Raw genomic sequence first — 19,694 nt, forward strand, 5'->3', positions numbered from 1 at the left:
TGTGGGCCCTACATTCCATGTAATTTTACATAGAATAAAATTATCAATGGGCTTCCATTAAAACCTTTTAGCCCATACCTAAATACGCCATCGCAATTAATTATGGTCTAGCGACAAATCCGTTTTTCAAAGTTTCAGTTTGTAAGGACTTGTTATGGTTCAGTCTAAATAAAAGCCTCAACTTGTAAGAACTGGTTATGATCCAGTCTAAATCAAAGCCTCAACTTGTAAGGACCTATTATTTTTATCTAATGTTAAAACTAATATACTATGAAGAATGTTATTGTTTTGATTTCGTAATATGCTACAAACACAACCTTCAGAACTTAACTGTTATAACAAGTAACATAGTACTCAACTAAGATTGCGTGTTAAACCAGTACACATGTATTGAGATATCGATACGTGCAAACGATAATCTACGCTATACAACAAACAGTAGAACAACTTAAAATTACTTCCTAGAATAGGTCATGAAATTTAACCTACGTGTAATATCACGAGACGGAGCTCGACTGACCCTGTAGAAAACCGTTTTAGAAAGCATATTATTAGTGTCTGTGTATTTACTTAGAGGAAAGTGTTTTTACATAAAGTTTGTTAAATTATGCGTAAAAACAGAAGAAAAGAAACTAAAAACATTATCCAGAGTGATGTTAAAGAGAACAAAACCTTATGGATATATGCTATTTTTAGGTGATTCAAAAAATAGGTATTTGGAGTTTTAGATTTCATCGCCTCGTCGATCGTAAACTACACTACACTAGTATAGGACTGATGTATGGGGTATAGATACTTGAAGAATACGTAATTGTAAGACAGTGAAAATGTAGTCATATGTATATATCTACACCGTAAAGTCCAACTGTACTGGCCCGGCATGGCCAGGTGGTTAAGGAACTCGACTCGTAAGTCTGAATCCCCGTCACACCAAACATACTCGCCCTTTCAGCCGTCGGGGCGTTATAATGTTACGGTAAATCCCACTATTCGTTGGTAAAAGAGTAGCCCAAGAGTTGGTGGTGGGTGGTAATGACTAGCTGCGTTTTCATAATCTTACACTGCTAAGTTAGGGACGGCTAGCGTAGATAGCCCTCGAGTAGCTTTGTGCGAAATTCAAAATAAACCAAAATAAGCAAACCATCTGTAGTGCATTGCAGTTACTTAATATGATTCATAGTATAAATACATCGTGTATTAAATGTTTAATATTAAGTAATATGATAAACAGGTCTCTATAAAGAATGTTAGGATATGCGTAAAGTGAAGTATGCCATTCGAATATTGAGGTTCTAATATGTTAAATACAAATGTTACCAATTCAAAAATATTGTTTGTTACTGATATTGACGTTAAACGATACATGCGCCATCTGATGTCAACAGATAGAACTATAAAGTCACCTAACCTCATCGGCTTCAAAGAATACTCCCGCTAAAGTTGACCCTGACAATAAAATGGAATTTAATATCGTTTCAAAAACTTTAGAATTAAATAGTATGTGTTTTTTAACATGACAAAACCTGATAAATTATATTCAGACCCTCTGATGGTTTACTCGCCCTCTAGTAATAAAGTGTGGAAACAACTAACCTAACGTCACAATTTGAAACAATCCATTATTTTGGCACTTTTAGGAACTATTCGCCCTCTGACGGCACTCTATGGAACTATAATGTCACGTGATCTTATCGGTTGCAAAGGAAACCCCCAATAAACGTCACCCTCTGATCTTCCTTACCCTCAAACACCACATCATTTTGGATTTATGTTAGTATTAATATAATCTAAATCAAAGTCTCGGCTTTTGTGATTCATCTCTAAGTGGAAATGATATAACACATTGCAACTTAGTTTCTATACCACACTCTGCCTTCAAATTTATTTATTTTTTGTAACCATAGAAAATGTAATATTTTCTCAACTCAAACATTTATCTGAACTTAATAAAGAAAACAATTTGAAAACTGCAATAGGCAATTTTATTACGTAATACAACTTGAAAATTCGGGTTAATATTTGTATGTTTTGGCACCAGAGTTTCATTTCTAGCTATACTATTGAAAATGTCACTTTCAGAGTTCAGACGCGAAAAAATTTCATGCAGTTTTACACTCAGTTTGAAACTTCTGTCCAGTATAAACAGTTCTCATCCCAGATAGATTCAATTATTTGTTCCTCTGATCTATAATTTGAACATTGTCTCTTCTCACAGAATCCTTCGTCGAGAATATAAAAATGGTTTATCAAATGTAGCCTACTCTCGACTCCAGTCTTCCAGAAGATATAGAGCGGAAGTTACAAAGCTGAACTGTTGTCATTCTTCACGAATTGTTCGCTATCAAATATTAAAGCTTTTAAACTGTAAACGTACCATGACGATAGAGGGTGCTCCGATTTTCACAAGAACAACAGTAAACAAGTCAGCAAACGCAGAAGTCCATAATACGTAGAATAAACGTTTATCTTTAAATTCATTTTTATTTTATTTTGACAAAATATGTCAGGTAAACTACATAATCACTGTGAAAACCCTTCCGACATTTGAAATATGAGGAATTGGAAACATACTCTCGAGTATGAACACTAAATACTCATTGGCAGAAACGGGACCAGTGTTCACGTTTTTTAGCGTTGAAACATTATTATTACAAATCGCGTTCTTCCAGAGGCTTACACTCTTATGTACGAACATCACGTGCTTAGAAAAACAGGACCGCCTAAGCCTTAGTAAACCAACATTTCACCTGACTGTGGTGTAGATACCTCAAACAGTTCGGATTGTTTGGCTTGTATTGAATTTTCGAGCTACACGAGGGCTATCTGTGCTAGCCGTCCCTAATTGAGTAGTGTAAGACAAGACGGAAGGTAGCTAGTCATCACCACCCACCGCCAACTCTTGGGCTACTCTTTTACCAATGAATAGTGGGATTTACCGTCACATTATAACGCCCCCACGGCTGAAAAGGTGAGCATGTTTGGCGCAACCGGGATTCGAACCCGCAATTCTCGGATTACGAGTTGAATGCCTTAACCACCTCGCCATGCCGGACCGTTCGGATTGTTTTAATTTGTCTAGTTTAAAGGAAGACTCTATCTTCCTTTATATTTTGTCTTTTTAATTTTGTTTTCAAGGAAATACACGAATAACGACATTTCATTAATGGCTTTTCTGTTAATTGTACTGCGTTAAAATAGTTTGTTTGTTTTTGAATTTCGCACAAAGGTACTCGAGGGCTATCTGTGCTAGCCGACCCTAATTTAACAGTGTAAGACTAGAGGGAAGGCAGATAGTGATCACCACCCACCGCCAACTATTGGGCTACTCTTTTATCAACGGATAGTCGGATTTACCGTCACATTATAACACCCCTACGGCTGAAAGGGCGAGCATGTTTGGCGCGACCGGGATGCGAACCCACGCCCCTCAAATTACGAGTCGCACGCCTTAACACGCTTGGCCATGCCGGGCCGTTAACATAGTATAATATAGCCCTGGTGGTTTTACAAAACTTTCTGTTGAAATGAGAAACTTAACGTTTCACAGTTGTTAAAGTTCTTCAAACTTCTAGAATTTTTACATGTTATATTTGTTTAAATAACAGTAGAATAGACAGATAATATTAAAGTACGTCTGTAACAGTAGAATAGACGGGTACATACTAAAGTAATCTGTAACAGTAGAATAGACAGGTACATACTAAAGTGCATCTGTAACACTAGAATAGACAGGTACATACTAAAGTATCTCTAACAGTAGAATAAACAGGTACATACTAAAATAATCTGTAACAGTAGAATAGACAGGTACATACTAAAGTATCTCTGTAACAGTAGAATAGACAGGTGCATACTAAAGTACCTCTGTAACAGATAATAAACAGGTACATACTAAAGTAATCTGTAGCAATAGAATAGACAGGTACATACTAAAGTAATCTGTAACAGTAGAATAGACAGGTACATACTAAAGTGCATCTGTAACACTAGAATAGACAGGTACATACTAAAGTATCTCTATAACAGTAGAATAAACAGGTACATACCAAAGTAATCTGTAACAGTAGAATAGACAGGTACATACTAAAGTATCTCTGTAACAGTAGAATAGACAGGTACATACTAAAGTAATCTGTAACAGTAGAATATACAGGTACATACTAAAGTACATCTGTAACAGATAATAGACAGGTACCAGAGTAATCTGTAAAAATAAACTCCACTCAAGTAGGGTTAAGTAAGTTAGTGTCTACTCACTTTTCTGTGACACTGTACTTCTGAACAAAACTAACATTAAAATAACCAAAAGTAGTCTATGACATTAAAGAAAACGTTTGTAAAACAAAGATACATAAGTAATCACAACAGAAAACCAACTTACGGTAACGTCTTTTGTGTTCATCTAACTGTAAGTTGACTTTTTCTATTTCTCAGTTATATTTTATCACTTTTATTTCTTTTCTGTTTTTTTTTGTATAAAAACACTGTTGAGAAGTGTGGAGATGTTTATACCAGGTTCTAGCTATGCCCCATATTAAGCTAAGTATCCCTGTTGCTAAGTAACCTCAACTTAAACATTGTAGACAGAATAATAACCAGTTTCTTTTTCTTCCTTTTGTAATATATGTCTGAGTTCTATTAGAAGCCATTTAAAAATAGGTTATATAATCATTAAAAGAACTTTGTATAGTCATATTCTAAACGCATTTTCCAAATTACATTAAACACTAACCAAACAGAGTTCAAAGTTCAAGTAGTAGCATTCCCGGTGAGTGTCTTCCGTTGTAAGTCCTCACCACCACAGGCTCTGTCACCTGTGAGCTAATGGTACCTTAAATGGAAGCTTGTGGTTTATGAGAGGAAGACTGAGATGTGTATTAATTTAAGATATCCATGGTCTACCAGTTACTGATGACATCAAAACATACTCTAATCCACAATACTGTGACACTTTGACCTCAACGTACTGTGTGACCTTTAACCTCGCATATCGACTGGCCTTGAACTCTGGTCCAATAGCTAAATGTATTTTACTGATATTTTCTAAAAGTGATTAGTCTGTATTGGAAAGCAGTAATAAAACTAGGCCTCACCTGAGTTTTGAAACTACTTCATCTAACCACAATAAACTAATCATTAATTCGACGTCGCTCATTCTTTTTAAGAGTTGACCCCCCTTGAAGTAAAACTTTGTGCCAGGTGTCAGCGGACCACGTAAAACTGGTGGTTTGTTTAACATCTAATAATATATCACCTCTTGCATTTACTTACGTGTCAAGCTTACGTAAGTCACCGCTAGGCTCACAGATTAAAGAAATAAAACAGACACACTTCGTTCAGTAAACATTGTCTTTTCTCGAAGGTCGTCTGTCTAACTACTACAGGAAACAACAGCTTTAGTCCTCTTGTTTACCCCCAGTAAGGTCCACCAATCAGAAACCTGCTCTGGATAACATCACACTTATCACGACCAATGAGAACAGATGTGTGGAGTCGAGAATCGCTCACAGGTGTGACGATTTCAGACAGCGTCTCGTGCATGAAGGTCACTTGATCAGAAACTCGTCCAAAGAACGAAACAGCGGTCCTCATTTCTGCTTCTCCACATTTTCTACTCCCATGGCCTCAGCTATGGCGGACTTCCAAGACGTGAGTGTTTGCATGAGTAAAAGATTTAATTTTTACAACAGTTTCTATTGACTAAAAAGAATATGTGTAATAATAGTTTACTCCAGGAAAACACGTCTGGCTCTGGTAAAAAAATATGACTAGACGCGTCATTTTGTTGAAGTGAGGAAACAGTTATCCATAATCAGTTTGTTTGTTTGTTTTGAATTTCGCTCAAAGCTACACGAAAGCTATCTGCGCTAGCCGTCCCCAATTTAAAGGGAAGGCAGCTAGTTACCACCAACCACCGCCAACTCTTGAGCTACTATTTTTACCAACGAATGGTGGGAGTGGCTGTAAAATTTATAATGCCCTCACGGCTGAAAGGGCAACTATGTTGGTGTAACGGGGATTCGAACCCGCGACCCTCGAATTACGAGTCTAGCACCTTAACCACCTGTCCATGCCGGGCCCGCTGGTAGTGTTTCTCACGATATGTGTTGGTTTATTGATCTCACAAATTAGACACCCCCCCTCTTTCAAATATTTTATGTTCGGAACTGATACAACATAAAATATCACAAACCTTACTGGGTGGACACTGTGGTTCAAAATAGGAATGTATTTATATATTTATAAATCCTGTTGACTGGATAAATATCAGTGTTTAATTAAACATTGTTGACGGGGTAATTATTAAAGGTTTTAATGTAATAGAGTGAAAACAGTTGTTAACGGTAGTGTGAAAACAATTTTTATGACCCTGGCTTTCTTGATTATTAAAATTAAATAAATGTAACCATTTATATGGTGACTTTTTCAGCGATTCGAAAGCAATTTCTTTGTTTAAACATAATAAGCTATCTGCACTGTTACTTTAGTAAGAATCGAACCCAAAACTCTGGCGTTAAAAATCCTATAGAGCGTTTATTCTAGCTACGTTTAGAGAGACGAAGTACACCGTTTCGGATATAATTATCAGTATATTAACTGTAATAAGAAAAGAACTTCTTCCACTTGTTAAGTAAGAAAGAAACATTGAGAGTTTTGTATCTTTAAAACACACAGATCTCTCTGTTTTGTTTCAGATGTGGCAAGATATAGAAAGTGTTCTCTTGGGTGAAATGGATAATTCGGCTGCCAATTCTAGGTGTTCCGCTCACCAGGAATCTCTAACAACTCCCATCGCGTCTCGGCCTCAAGAAGACTCCCGACAGCCGGAGATGGTTATGTCTACACCATCCTTCCAACTCTCCAGTCATTTGGAAGGATGCTTAGAAAACAGTTCCAATTTCTCAAACTTCCACAGCTTCCAGATTCCGCCAAAACAGAATTATGGGCAATGCATGTTCAAGCCTTACGGACGACAGGACATGCTGAACTTCTCTTACAATGACTATACAGGACAATACGTTCCTGTACCACACTTCCCCTCAGCTGTTTTTCGACACAACGACCCAAATACGACTTATTCCTGTCCTTGGGGCTACTGTTGTTCGGGGTCGACCCTCAATGTACCTTCTCATATGTCGCCTCCAGCGTCCCCAGAAACTTCTGGGGGACAATCGTGTCCCCAGCCTCACAATGCCAAGGAAACAGTCTCCTATCAGTCGACCGCGGGCAAAGTTTCGATGATTCATAGCTGGCCATCACAAGCTGCCCCTAACCACTGCCATCCACAAATACGGATAGTTACGCCACCATCATCGCCAAGCCTTGACGATCTTCTGGTTACCGGAACTCCATCTTATTGCTCCTCCGTCCCTGAAATTCCTCCACCACCACCACCTTCAGTTAAACCGCGGCGAGGCAGAAAAAGCTGTGTTCGCAGAAAAATAACCATTCACCCTTGTTATCATCCGGGTTGCAGTAAAACATATACTAAGAGCTCTCACCTGAAGTCTCATCACCGAACCCACACCGGCGAGAAACCTTACCAGTGTACGTGGAAAGGATGTGGCTGGAAGTTTGCACGTTCCGACGAACTGACCAGACACTACCGGAAACACACCGGCGACAGGCCTTTCCAGTGTCACCTGTGTGAACGTGCTTTCTCTAGGTCCGACCATCTGTCACTTCACATGAAGAGACATGCAACAATGTAAACCTACCGATTACTTTATTTGGCACGACAGTTGAAAAACTCATGTGTACGCTAATACATCATGCTAAAATGTGTAATTATACAACGGGTCCAGTCGTCGTCATTTGTCTAGCAACAACGTAAGGAAATGAATTGAACTATCAAAACAAGTTCTGGTATTAATATGTGGTTCCCTCAAACCTTTCTCCAGAGGAAAGTTTTATTCTAATTTACAGAAATGAGCAACTATTTGACCACCAAGTTGGATTAAGATACGTGGTTGTTCTTTTCTACGCTACAACGAAACTCGATTTCTTCGTGTCGTGAAAAAAGCCATAAAGACCCCCACAATACTCTGATGTTCGGTAAGAACCTGTAGTCACTCTTACGTGTCATTACCAATAAGTGAGATTTCTTTCTTTCGCGCACGAGCTAGAACTACAGACGTCATTAACACTGCACGTTATTACTGGTATTATACTTAAATATTGTAAAAATCAGTAAAGACCTATTAGTATATTTTATTAATATTACACTTGTAAACAATCTGGCGTATTATTGCATTAACTCCACTGTTATTATAATCAGACAGTTAACAGTGTTTACATCCTGTCAGATCTTTCATGTTGTAAATAATCTGGTGTATTATTACGTTAACTCCACTGTTATTATAATCAGACAGTTGTCAGTATTTACATTCTGTCAGATCTTACCTGAACTGAGTTACAGTAACTGATAACGATGTCTTTTTAAACTAAGACGTGAAACAGTATAGGACTATCTCGATTACAGTGTCAGTAATGTTTAAAACTTAAAATGTATCTCCAGGTCACTAAGGGATCCAATAAATTTTGTACATGAAGGGTTAACAATGTGAGAAATTCATGAATCCAATATATACCTGATGTATATGTAATTATCTGTGTTCACACCTATTTAAACTTGATTTGTTGAGAGTTTTAAACCAAGGAATTTAAGACATAAAAACGAAACTACTTTTTTTTTTTTTTGAGTAAGCTCTTGTGTTTATTCATTGTAACAATATGTCAAGATCTTGTTATATCAACAAATGAAACTAAATATTTGCCATCTTTTAAACTTAGAGTTGTTGATGGGGTTCTTCTGAAGTCTTTAATTTCTTATACGATCTCTAATAGCACGAGCGACAAAGACACCATTAGCGACAAAATTCTTCGTATTTTAAATATCGATTTTAGCCTATTTTTTCATTTATTTATAATGAGTGTTGTAACAGTCAAATACGTAAACTTAATAAACACGATGAAACGTTTAAACTCAACTTGGTCTAAACGAAATCAAACTAAGTCGATAACTTAAAGTAATTATTGGAGATTCTAAGACGATTTGAAAACACTGGATAGCAAAGACATGCAGAATACACTGATGGAATATGTGACATTTCAAAGACTGGATGCAGACATGACAGTTAAAAATTTGTTGAGTTTTACATTCTACCATACGGAAATAGCTTAAGTGAGAAACGTGGACTCGATTATAAGAAATGTAGAGAAACCATAATATTATAAATGTAGATTAAATACATCATTTCTCGCATTTTACCTTGCTAGAGGCCAATATTCAGAATACGGAAAACAACAAATAACACTATTGTTTATCTACGAAAATTAGGGTTAACTACATTAATATAATAAGAGTGGAAACAACAAAGAACAGTTTATTTATGAAAATTAGGGTTAACTACACTAATATAGTAAGAGTGGAATGAACAAAAACAGTTTATTTGTGAAAATTAGGGTTAACTACACTAATATAATAAGAGTGGAAGGGACAAAAAACAGTTTATTTGTGAAAATTAGGGTTAACTACACTAATATAATAAGAGTGAAAACAACAAAGAACTGTTTATTTATGAAAATTAAGGCCTACCACATTAATATAATAAGAAAAACCTATCTATATGTTCATTGCGTGTGTACTTGCATTTTTGAAGAAACGTTTTTTATGTGATCGCTTTACTTTGTTTCGTCTAGAGATGTATTATAACAATCTCAAAATCTATTCCTATCATATTATTTATTTCTTACATTTTTTTTAAAATTACATTTGATGATATAATTCATCTCATGTGTAGAAACCACCTTATTTTAAAATAATCAACCTAACCTTTTATTTGTGATTGTACTTTATGTACACTTTTAAAAGCTTGTCATTTCTTTATTTTATGTTGAAAATGTCAGCTAACTGTTCATGCTAACCCATTGTTTAATACCACATTATGACATTGTCCACTAACTGTTCATATCAACTTATTCTTATCTAATTTTATCATTATAGTAACCGGTAATTGTCTATTTTGATCTATTTATATATAAAAATATATTTATATTTTTCTGACATGTAGTATCATAATGTGCATGATACTGATTATTAAGTATCACCGATAAAAAGTTATCAGTCAGAACTATAATAATACGAAACAATTCTATACGATACAGTGAGACACGATCTTATCGTCCTTAGTTAAATATCCTTTCAATTAGAAATATCTTTGGCAATAAATAGTCTCAGTAATGTCACGAGAAGTTTGGTAATCTTATAATCTGTAGATCATCTCAAACAGCTGGTGTTGGTATGAACACTTTTACTAATAAAGTAGAGACCAACGTCAACCTGAACATGACCTGAGAAGGTCGAAACGTTGTTCTCTGCTTTATTAGTAAAATTGTTCATACCCGTACCAGCCGTTTAAGATATTTTACTTCAAGTGGGTTTCTCGTCATCACGAAGATGTAGGTTAGTCCTAACTCCAAATACAAATTCATACTGGTTTGTCTGTAGTTATAAAAAAATTGTTTCCCAATTGAAAATAAGTTATTCTAAGAACTGACGAGCGAAAGTTGAGAAATATGTGTAATAATCTATTCAACTTACCTGTTTCATTCAGTGCCGATGAGGCTTATCTCTCAATCTGATAACGATGTGTTCTGCTTCTGCACGTGAAATAGTGTTTGTTTGTCATTTGTTTAATTTAATAATAACAATGTTCCCTAATTTCACACGAAAATATTTGAGTTCACCTTTTTGTTTAATAAAGCTAAACAATGGGTTAAATTTGCTATGCTCACCTTAGGTATCGATACCCGGTTTATAGGCCATCAAACTCACCATAACAAGTGGAGCAATATTATTTTAAATATAAAGTGTGATATTGTTGTGTATCATGTAGTATTGGTGTGTAGCCTGTTAAGAGTAGTATTTTGTGTAACATGTGAAGTATAATATTGTTGTATATCGTGTAGTATTGTTGTGTAGCCTGTTAAGTGTATTATTTCTGTGTACTTCTGAAATACAGAATTGTTTTGGTTTGTTTTGAATTTTTCGCAAAGTTGCACGATGGCTATCTGTGCTAGCCGTCCCTAACTTAACAGTGTAAGACTATATGGAAGGCAGCTAGTCATCCTCACCCACCGCCAACTTTTCGGCTACTCTTTTACCAACGAATAGTGGGATTCACCGTCATATTATAACACTTCCACGACTGAAATGGCGAGCATATTTGGTGGGGAGGGGATTCGAACCCGCGACTCTCAGATTTCGAGGTCCCCCACTGGCACAACAGTATGTCTGTGGACTCACACCGCTAAAAACCGGGTTTAGATACCTATGGTGGGCAGAGCACAGATAGCCTACTGTGTAGCTTTGTGCTTAATTCTAACCAACCAAACAAACATATTTCGAGTCAAGCGCTCTAACCACCTGTCGGATCAAATTGTAGTATTGTTTTGTGATTGTGAAGTTTAGTACTGTTGTCAAGACAACGGATTTCATCACATACACATACCTTATGGTACAAAGTAAAGACACGAAGTATTAGCCATTTAAGCTCAGTCCACCTTCAGGAATCGAACACAGTATTTTAGCAAATCTATAAACTTATCTTTTATCTCGATGACGAAAACAGTAATAGCATGTAGAACTTTAATGAAAAGATTTATGTGTTTTATGATTGTCGTGTGTTAATACTTTGTTCGAACCATTATGTAACACAAAAATCTTCTCATTGGGCATGATCTCACTAAAACCACCATGTCAAAAACATTCCATTGTATTATAACCACAATGTCAAACACTTTCCACTGTGTTATAACCACCATGTCAGAAACTTTCCACTGTGTTATAACCACCATGTCAGAAACATTACACTGTGTTATAACCACCATGTCAGAAACATTACACTGTGTTATAACCACCATGTCAGAAACATTACACTGTGTTATAACCACCATGTCAGAAACTTTCCACTGTGTTATAACCACCTCGTCAGACACATTCCACTCTATTATAACAACCATGTGAGAATACCATGTCGTAGCGTTCTTTGCCGCGCAACATCAAACAAATACAGCCCTGTCTCTGATTTAGCCCGTTCTAGAATAGTTTATCATTCTACCACGTTGTTCTTTTTCTAACGTCTGGTTCTCTTTCTGTTCCAGCAAGTTCTCCGCGACCAAACTGACGTACTGCTGGACAACTAGTGGCCTTCTAATGACACTTCATTATTAACGTTATCCACGATTTTTAGTGTCAACTAAATAGCCTCAGACCTTCTAAGGAACAGTTCTCTACTAACAGGCTCTAGGAAGATAGTTCACGTGCCATCATATTTCGTCATCCAGCCCTCTAAAGCCATATTCAGATGGTTCACGGTCACCTGTTCTTGTATTGATATGTATTGCCTTTTTCTATCGTTTTTCAAAGTCCATAAATACCTGTTTAATACATTAGATGCGTATAAAGTATATAAAAATGTTAGTTTATTGCTAAAACCTATCTTATTTTTAATTAATAGTTTTGATGTTTTTAATGTTTTCTTCACAAATTCTGATACGAACAAAATCCCCGGTCGCTATGTCCACATTTATACACTTGGCCATCTCTTGCCTAGAAACTCGGGTTCGCAGGTACACACACTCTAGTGTTACCCACTGTAATAACTTCCTTGAAAAAGGCTTAAACCCTCTATCGACTCAGGGTTTAAATTTATTACCCGCTGTTCCAGATCTCATCCAAAAACTAAACTATTCCTGCGTGTTATGTTGTAGTACCATTTCCACACACAAGCTCACGGTTCTCTCTATGTTGGTAAAATGTATGGTATAATCCACAGAACAATATAAATTATATAAATAATACTGTATTCTTTTTTCACTTTGTGTTTGCTCAAAGAAAATTAAAATATCATAGTTAGTAAACAACATACCAATGCTGCTGCGCCATCTGGAGGTAATAACGTTTATTAAGCAGCATATTTCAAACAATAAACGTTGATTAAGTGATTATTAATCAAATGCCATTAATATTCGATAATACTGTTAGGTAACCTTCTTATTTCTAATCGGGTTTATTAATGAAATTTGAAACATTTCTCTGTAAACAAATCACAATTCTGAAGGTTTGATTCATTTCTATAATCACCAGTGGTAAACCTTTCAACAAGATATATTACGTTAAATTGAATGAATGAAAGTGAATGAAAATTACCCTTCTAGGTACGAACAGTTAAATCTTCGAACAATTCATATATTTTATGAAACCACCATAAATACGATGTTACACACTACCTGATCGTAACTGTTAATTCATAACTTATAGTTTGTCTTTGGTGCGTGGTAAGAGTCACGTGACTGTGATAAAACTGGTATATTTCATACCTTACGTTCTTCTATTTCTTTAGACCAAATCATTTGACGAGTTGGAATGGTCTAATGAAAATTACTTGACCAGGATATCCAAGGCAAGAAAACCTGAATTAATAATTATAATAAAGATAGCCTTCTTTGTGTTCTTTGTATATCGTGTACTATCTGAATTTTTGAAATATAACAAACAAACAAATAAACAGATAAATAAATAAATAAGCAAATAAATAGATAAATAAACACATTTCAAATTATCACCAATACAAAGACCAATTTCAGAAACCACGTATTAGGTATAATTGAATTTTTTTCTCTCACTTCTAGTATAAACATCAGCACAGATATGTTAGATTGGATGGATAACCTAGCGTGTCTTTTCTAAAGAAGTTACATTGTAACTAAAATTTTGTGATTTATTAAACTGGATCAAATAGTCTCTATGATAATTATAAGAAAGTCAGCTAGAGATAAAGATATATTTACCTCTACAACCTCATTGCAGATGGACACGACAAGCTATGTCCTACTGTAAACGACTATGTCCTGCTATACACAACAAGCTATGTCCTGACGTACACAACAAGTTATGTCCGAATGAATCAAATGTTAAATACATATGGTTAAGTTATTTTAATATATTATTGAACATTTGCAATACCTTTAACATTAATCATTTAATTAAAAACACGGATTGCACGTTTCAAATATGCATATAGCCTAGACATAAAGTGTTATTATCAGTGGGCCAGAGGTAAATTGTCCAAATTGTTTCTCGACTCTCAAGGTGACCAGAACATAAATTGTCCATTGTACAGTTCACGCTAAAACAAACAATAAATGCGTTTCTATTCGTTTGATGAGATATTCAAGAGGTAAACAATATTATTTTCATTTCTATTCTCCTCTGGTGTTACACAGTGATATATGTTAGCAATTTTCGAAATACTGACAAAACGATAACCGAAAACGTGTTCAATTTTATGTTAGGATCAGAACCAAGTATGTACTGAAAACATGTCCAATTTTATGTTAGGACCAGAACCAAGTATGTACTGAAAACATGTCCAATTTTATGCTAGGACCAGAACCAAGTATGTACTGAAAACATGTCCAATTTTATGTTGGGACCAGAACCAAGTATGTACTGAAAACATTTCCAATTTTATGTTGGGACCAGAACCAAGTATGTACTGAAAACATGTCCAATTTTATGTTAGGACCAGAACCAAGTATGTAGTGAAAACACATCCAATTTTATATTAGGACCAGAACCAAGTATGTACTGAAAACATGTCCAATTTTATGTTAGGACCAGAACCAAGTATGTACTGAAAACGTGTCCAATTTTATGCTAGGACCAGAACCAAGTATGTACTGAAAACATATCTAATTTTATGTTAGGACCAGAACCAAGTATGTACTGAAAACGTGTCCAATTTTATGCTAGGACCAGAACCAAGTATGTACTGAAAACATATCTAATTTTATGTTAGGACCAGAACCAAGTATGTAAAGAAAACATGTCCAATTTTATGTCAGGACCAGAACCAAGTATGTACAATTTTATGTTAAGACCAGATCTACGTTTGTACTCAACTGGAATAAGATAAAAAGGAACAATTTGTTTCAAGAGTGTTTCTCGAGCTAACCTCTGCACTTATGATGCATCATAACCGTTGATCTTTGTATTTATGATCTGGAGGTCCTATAAGCGAAACAATAACATGTTTAAAGATAATATTATAAATTCATTTACTAAATATTATGTTCACATAAACAATACTAGACCACAAACATATCTTACAACCACACTATTTTTATATAAAGAACATAGTTTTCACGTCCAAAACATGTCTTTCAAACTGAAAATATAAACAGCTAAAGCTGATCATATTGTGATATTAACAAGATGGGTAATGGAAAAACTCCACACAACGACTCTAAAACGTTTAGAAGTTTAGTTGTGGCTATACACAAAACATAAAAGCACAAACCATCCAGAGTAGCTTACTACAAACTGCTATATTTGTCGATAAAGTAGTGTAAGTACCTTATGTTTTTAAAGAACCTCTTAGAACAGTGTAGATACAGTGTAAAAAATGATTCAGAGATTGAAACAGAACTAGTGAATAAAATACAGCTTTGAAAACGAAACTCGTACAGAGATGGTTATAGAAGTACGTTGGTCAATAATAACAACCTAATATTAAATACAAAACAGAGATAGTACAGATGGTATGTGTAATACGTTTTATGACACCACAATACGTATATATGTCGGGCCTTTTCATGAGTCGTAAGTCTCTGGGATCTATAGTAGTAGAACACTAACATTTGTTTAACCATTGTTGTTGTTATCATGATGTGAACGCCTCTTAACAATACTGGCAACACTAACATTTGTTTAACCACTGTTATTGTTATCATGATGTGAACGCCTCTTAACAATACTGGCAACACTAACATTTGTTTAACCACTGTTATTGTTATCATGATGTGAACACCTCTTAACAATACTGGCAACACTAATATTTGTTTAACCACTGTTATTGTTATCATGATGTGAACGTCTCTTAACAATCTGGCGAGATATTGTTATAATTAATCTTCTCATAAAACAAGCTATAGTCGTGCTTTGCCAGCTTGTAAAAGGCGTACCCACCATAACAGTTGTTGCTGTATCAAATATCAATATTGTTTCCTTGGTAATGGACATGGCGGATCTATCATGGTTCAGATATTATTATTACACTTTCTTCTACTTCTTGGAAATTTATAGGAAACTAAATAAAGAATACATTGTTTAAAAGTGTAATACACCTAGTAATAACGCATTATTAGAAATATAATCATTTTCTATATATTTATTCGAATTCTTATCTGGATTTCATTGTCAAAATGCCGGAATTGAATTCGTGTGTTTGCCTGTTGCTCTTTTACAAATTGAGTACATGTGATTACGGTTAAGTAATTATTTTAATAAAATGTTCAACATAAACAGACGAATAGTTGAAATACCTGTACTCGACTCTGGCTACTTCCATGTCTCTCATTGCTTCATTGCTACGATAGCTTCAAGACGAGTTAAACCTGGACATCAGTTTTACTCTCCAACACAGGTTCTAGGTAAATAAAGTTACTTCATCCTGCTCAAGTTCACCCCTGCAGATAAAGGTAAACGTGCTCTGATGGTCAACATGGCCCAACCTCACTGTTCTTAGTTCAGTATTCGGCCAAGTGCGGGGGGGGGGGGTTTATAAGTAGCCCGAAGGTCTCTAGCTTCTCAGAATGACGTCATGATTGATGGTTATTGTCGACTTTGTTGACAGCCAGTAGGAAAAAGGAAGAACATGAAGGTGTTGTTGTGACAAGAACAAATGTTAACTACAGTTTCGGTGTCTCACATTACTACCGTTCATGCTGACGTTTCGGCTGAACTAGCCATTGTGAAGTGAGAAAAATGTACATGTGTAATGGTCGTTTTCCATGTTGACCTTCATTCAAAAGAGATTAACGCAGATAAAAACGAGTCCGAAGTTGTGAGGTAAAAGAAAGGGAGTACTGATTACGATAGTCGTACTTACACATTTTATGTGGGATTAAAAAACAGAAACATTTATGGTTACAATGTTAAATTGAGAAATACGCACACATTAAAACATGAGAATAAAAATATTTAGTTAAGATGTGAAAGTGTAACTAACTACCTGACGGCACTATTATGTCTCTAGCAGCCTCATAGTGGATAAGTGTGAAGGCTTAACTCGGAGTTCGATACCCGCAATGGGCACAGCATGGATAACCCATTGTTTTATTTTGTGCCTAACAACAACCCAATAAAGAAAGGTTCCTAGTGTGTTATATAAAATACAAATATGCTATTGATGTTATTTTATTACACTATGAAAGTAATTAATATATATACAGCTTATGACGTCATGCGTTTATTTAAACTATAAATGATAGTGTTATTACAAAGTCCTCGTAGGTTTAATTCAAATAGATTTAATGATGTTATAAAAGTATGCCCACTCATATGATACCTTTTGAAATTAAAGTTTTATTAATAGGCCTCGAAATGGTTAGATCGGGGTGACCTAGTTCTTATAATTCTTTCTTATTTTGTTACGAAAGATTATAAGCATAATTTTGATATGAAGGTTTTATTTCGTATGTTAAAACACACCAAGATATTCGGTGAAGAACTCGTGCACGAAAATTAAAAAAAGTTGACAGTCTAATGATCAAATAAACTTGTTAAAAGTATCTCTTCCTACATCACCAGAGGTACAACTGAAAGAAAAATCTGTGATGTAGATGACTAAGAGTTCTCTGATTGGCCAATTAAAGTTAACAATCTGTGTATCGAGGAGCATGAAACAGATTAGTAATATACCAAATGTAGACTTTTGGACATAAGATGGTCAGACGTCAATGCTTGGTTACGTTCGACGTGTCACCAGTATCCGTCGAATAGAGTCTGCTGATCAAAGCATTCGACTCGGCGGGATCCAAACCCATCACCAAATATACTCGCTCTTTCGGCCATGGGCGTGTTATTATCTAACAATCAATCTCACTATTCATCTATAAAAAGTAGCCCAAGAGTTGGCGGTGTGTGGTGTTGACTAGTTATCTCCGGTCTATAACTTAGAACTGAGTAACGGTTGGTGCAGATAGTTCTTGAGTCAAACTTTCTCCTACGTAAGCTCAGAAAGTTCACGAAAAAATCAAATCTTCTCCTTTGTAAGCTCAGAAAATTCACCAAAATGTTAAACTTTCTCCTACGTAAGCTCAGAAAGTTCACCAAAAGGTCAAACCTTCTTCTATGTAACGACGCAAGTGGTTACAAGCTGTTATTTTTTTCATGCCCTATATATTAAACGGTAACCCTAACACGTTATCAATGTTAACTTCGTTCTCAGGTTCTATAACTCTCAGTCCCAGAGTTTGTTTGTTTGTTTGTTTGGGAATTTCGCACAAAGCTACTCGAGGGCTATCTGTGCTAGCCGTCCCTAATTTAGCAGTGTAAGACTAGAGGGAAGGCAGCTAGTCATCACCACCCACCGCCAACTCTTGGGCTACTCTTTACCAACGAATAGTGGGATTAGAGAGTTACTAGCATTTAAATTTTTATATTGAAATGTTTGTGTAGTGACTGTAGTGTTAAAAGTGTTTACGTTATGATATTTACTGTAATTTTACCACACTTATTCTGAGGTAGGATGTGGCCTAGTAGTCAGCTTACCCAAGTAAAGATCTCAAGATTGGTTTACATCTAGTTGCCAATATAATGCAAAAAAAAAAAAAAAAGTACGAAGCGCAACTTGAAACGTTGAGTGTTTGTTTAATTATTTGTTTTTAAGCCCAAAACTACACAACGAACTATTTGTGGTGCAGTGCCCACTCAGAATATCGAAACCCGATGTTTAGCGTTATAAACTTAAAGATTTATTGCTGAACTAGTTATCTGTGTGTGTGTAAGTGTGACAACCAAAGTATACTATTCAGTCAGACAAGCAATCCCAAGAGTCGTTAGCTGCTTTCTCTCTGATCTATCAGCTCAAAATTATAAAAGAATGTGCAAAGCTAACCCTTGTGTAGCTTTATGTAAATTTTTTACTAATCTTTAAGAGGTAAAAAAAAACAGACGAACCCGAACAAAGTAAAAAAACAACAAACAATTGAAATCAGACTGATTAAACGCATGTTTGTTTGTCCTCAGAACCCATTTTGTTAGGATTTTCCCTACTGAAGCTACATCAGTAGTCGAAGCTTTATTCTGAACCGCCTAATAAAACGAGAGAAGAGGTTAGCTTTCTGATCAGTACGTACACGGATATCACCAATCACAAGCAATTATTAATGACAACAGACGAAATTGGTGATAAATCTTCTCTCTTTATCTTGCAGTCTGGTATTAATGTATACGTGGTGGTGTTAATTTTGATAAATATAGAGATCATGAAACTTTGATCTACAGAAGACACTGTATTAATGGTCTTCAGGTACAATAGTTATCTCTAGCGGGAGTGTGGTGTCATAACAGAAGATAATGAAGTTCGCTCTCTGAAACGGTAAAAGTCTTTTCTTTTCACAGATAACATCATTAACCAGTGCACTAAACTAACTTATGTTTTACATACACATGTCATTTGGATGAGGCGTTAATAACAGTTAAACCAGCTAATTATCTTGATATGATTGTACAAAGTATTCACATTTTTGGTTTGAATAGTGAATAAAACAAATATTGTGTTTTATCAAACCACTGAATATTAAACAACAATAAAAACGTCGTGCTATCAAACATATATAAGATA

At 35.4% G+C, this 19,694-nt stretch overlaps 1 protein-coding gene across 1 annotated transcript in view; it reads left to right on the forward strand.

Annotated features, from left to right (window-relative positions):
• Positions 1-13,523, forward strand: part of LOC143245499 (uncharacterized) — an 84,285-nt gene extending 70,762 nt beyond the window's left edge. The window contains exons 3-5 of the mRNA XM_076491861.1: positions 5,401-5,649; positions 6,696-8,055; positions 12,166-13,523. Coding sequence (XP_076347976.1) covers positions 5,401-5,649; positions 6,696-7,712 — 1,266 coding nt within the window. The 3' untranslated portion in view covers positions 7,713-8,055; positions 12,166-13,523. The remainder of the gene's footprint in view (positions 1-5,400; positions 5,650-6,695; positions 8,056-12,165) is intronic.
• The last annotated feature ends 6,171 nt before the right edge of the window (positions 13,524-19,694 follow it).

This window comes from Tachypleus tridentatus, chromosome 2, assembly GCF_004210375.1.
Source record: "Tachypleus tridentatus isolate NWPU-2018 chromosome 2, ASM421037v1, whole genome shotgun sequence".
Classification (NCBI taxonomy): Eukaryota; Metazoa; Arthropoda; class Merostomata; order Xiphosura; family Limulidae; genus Tachypleus; species Tachypleus tridentatus.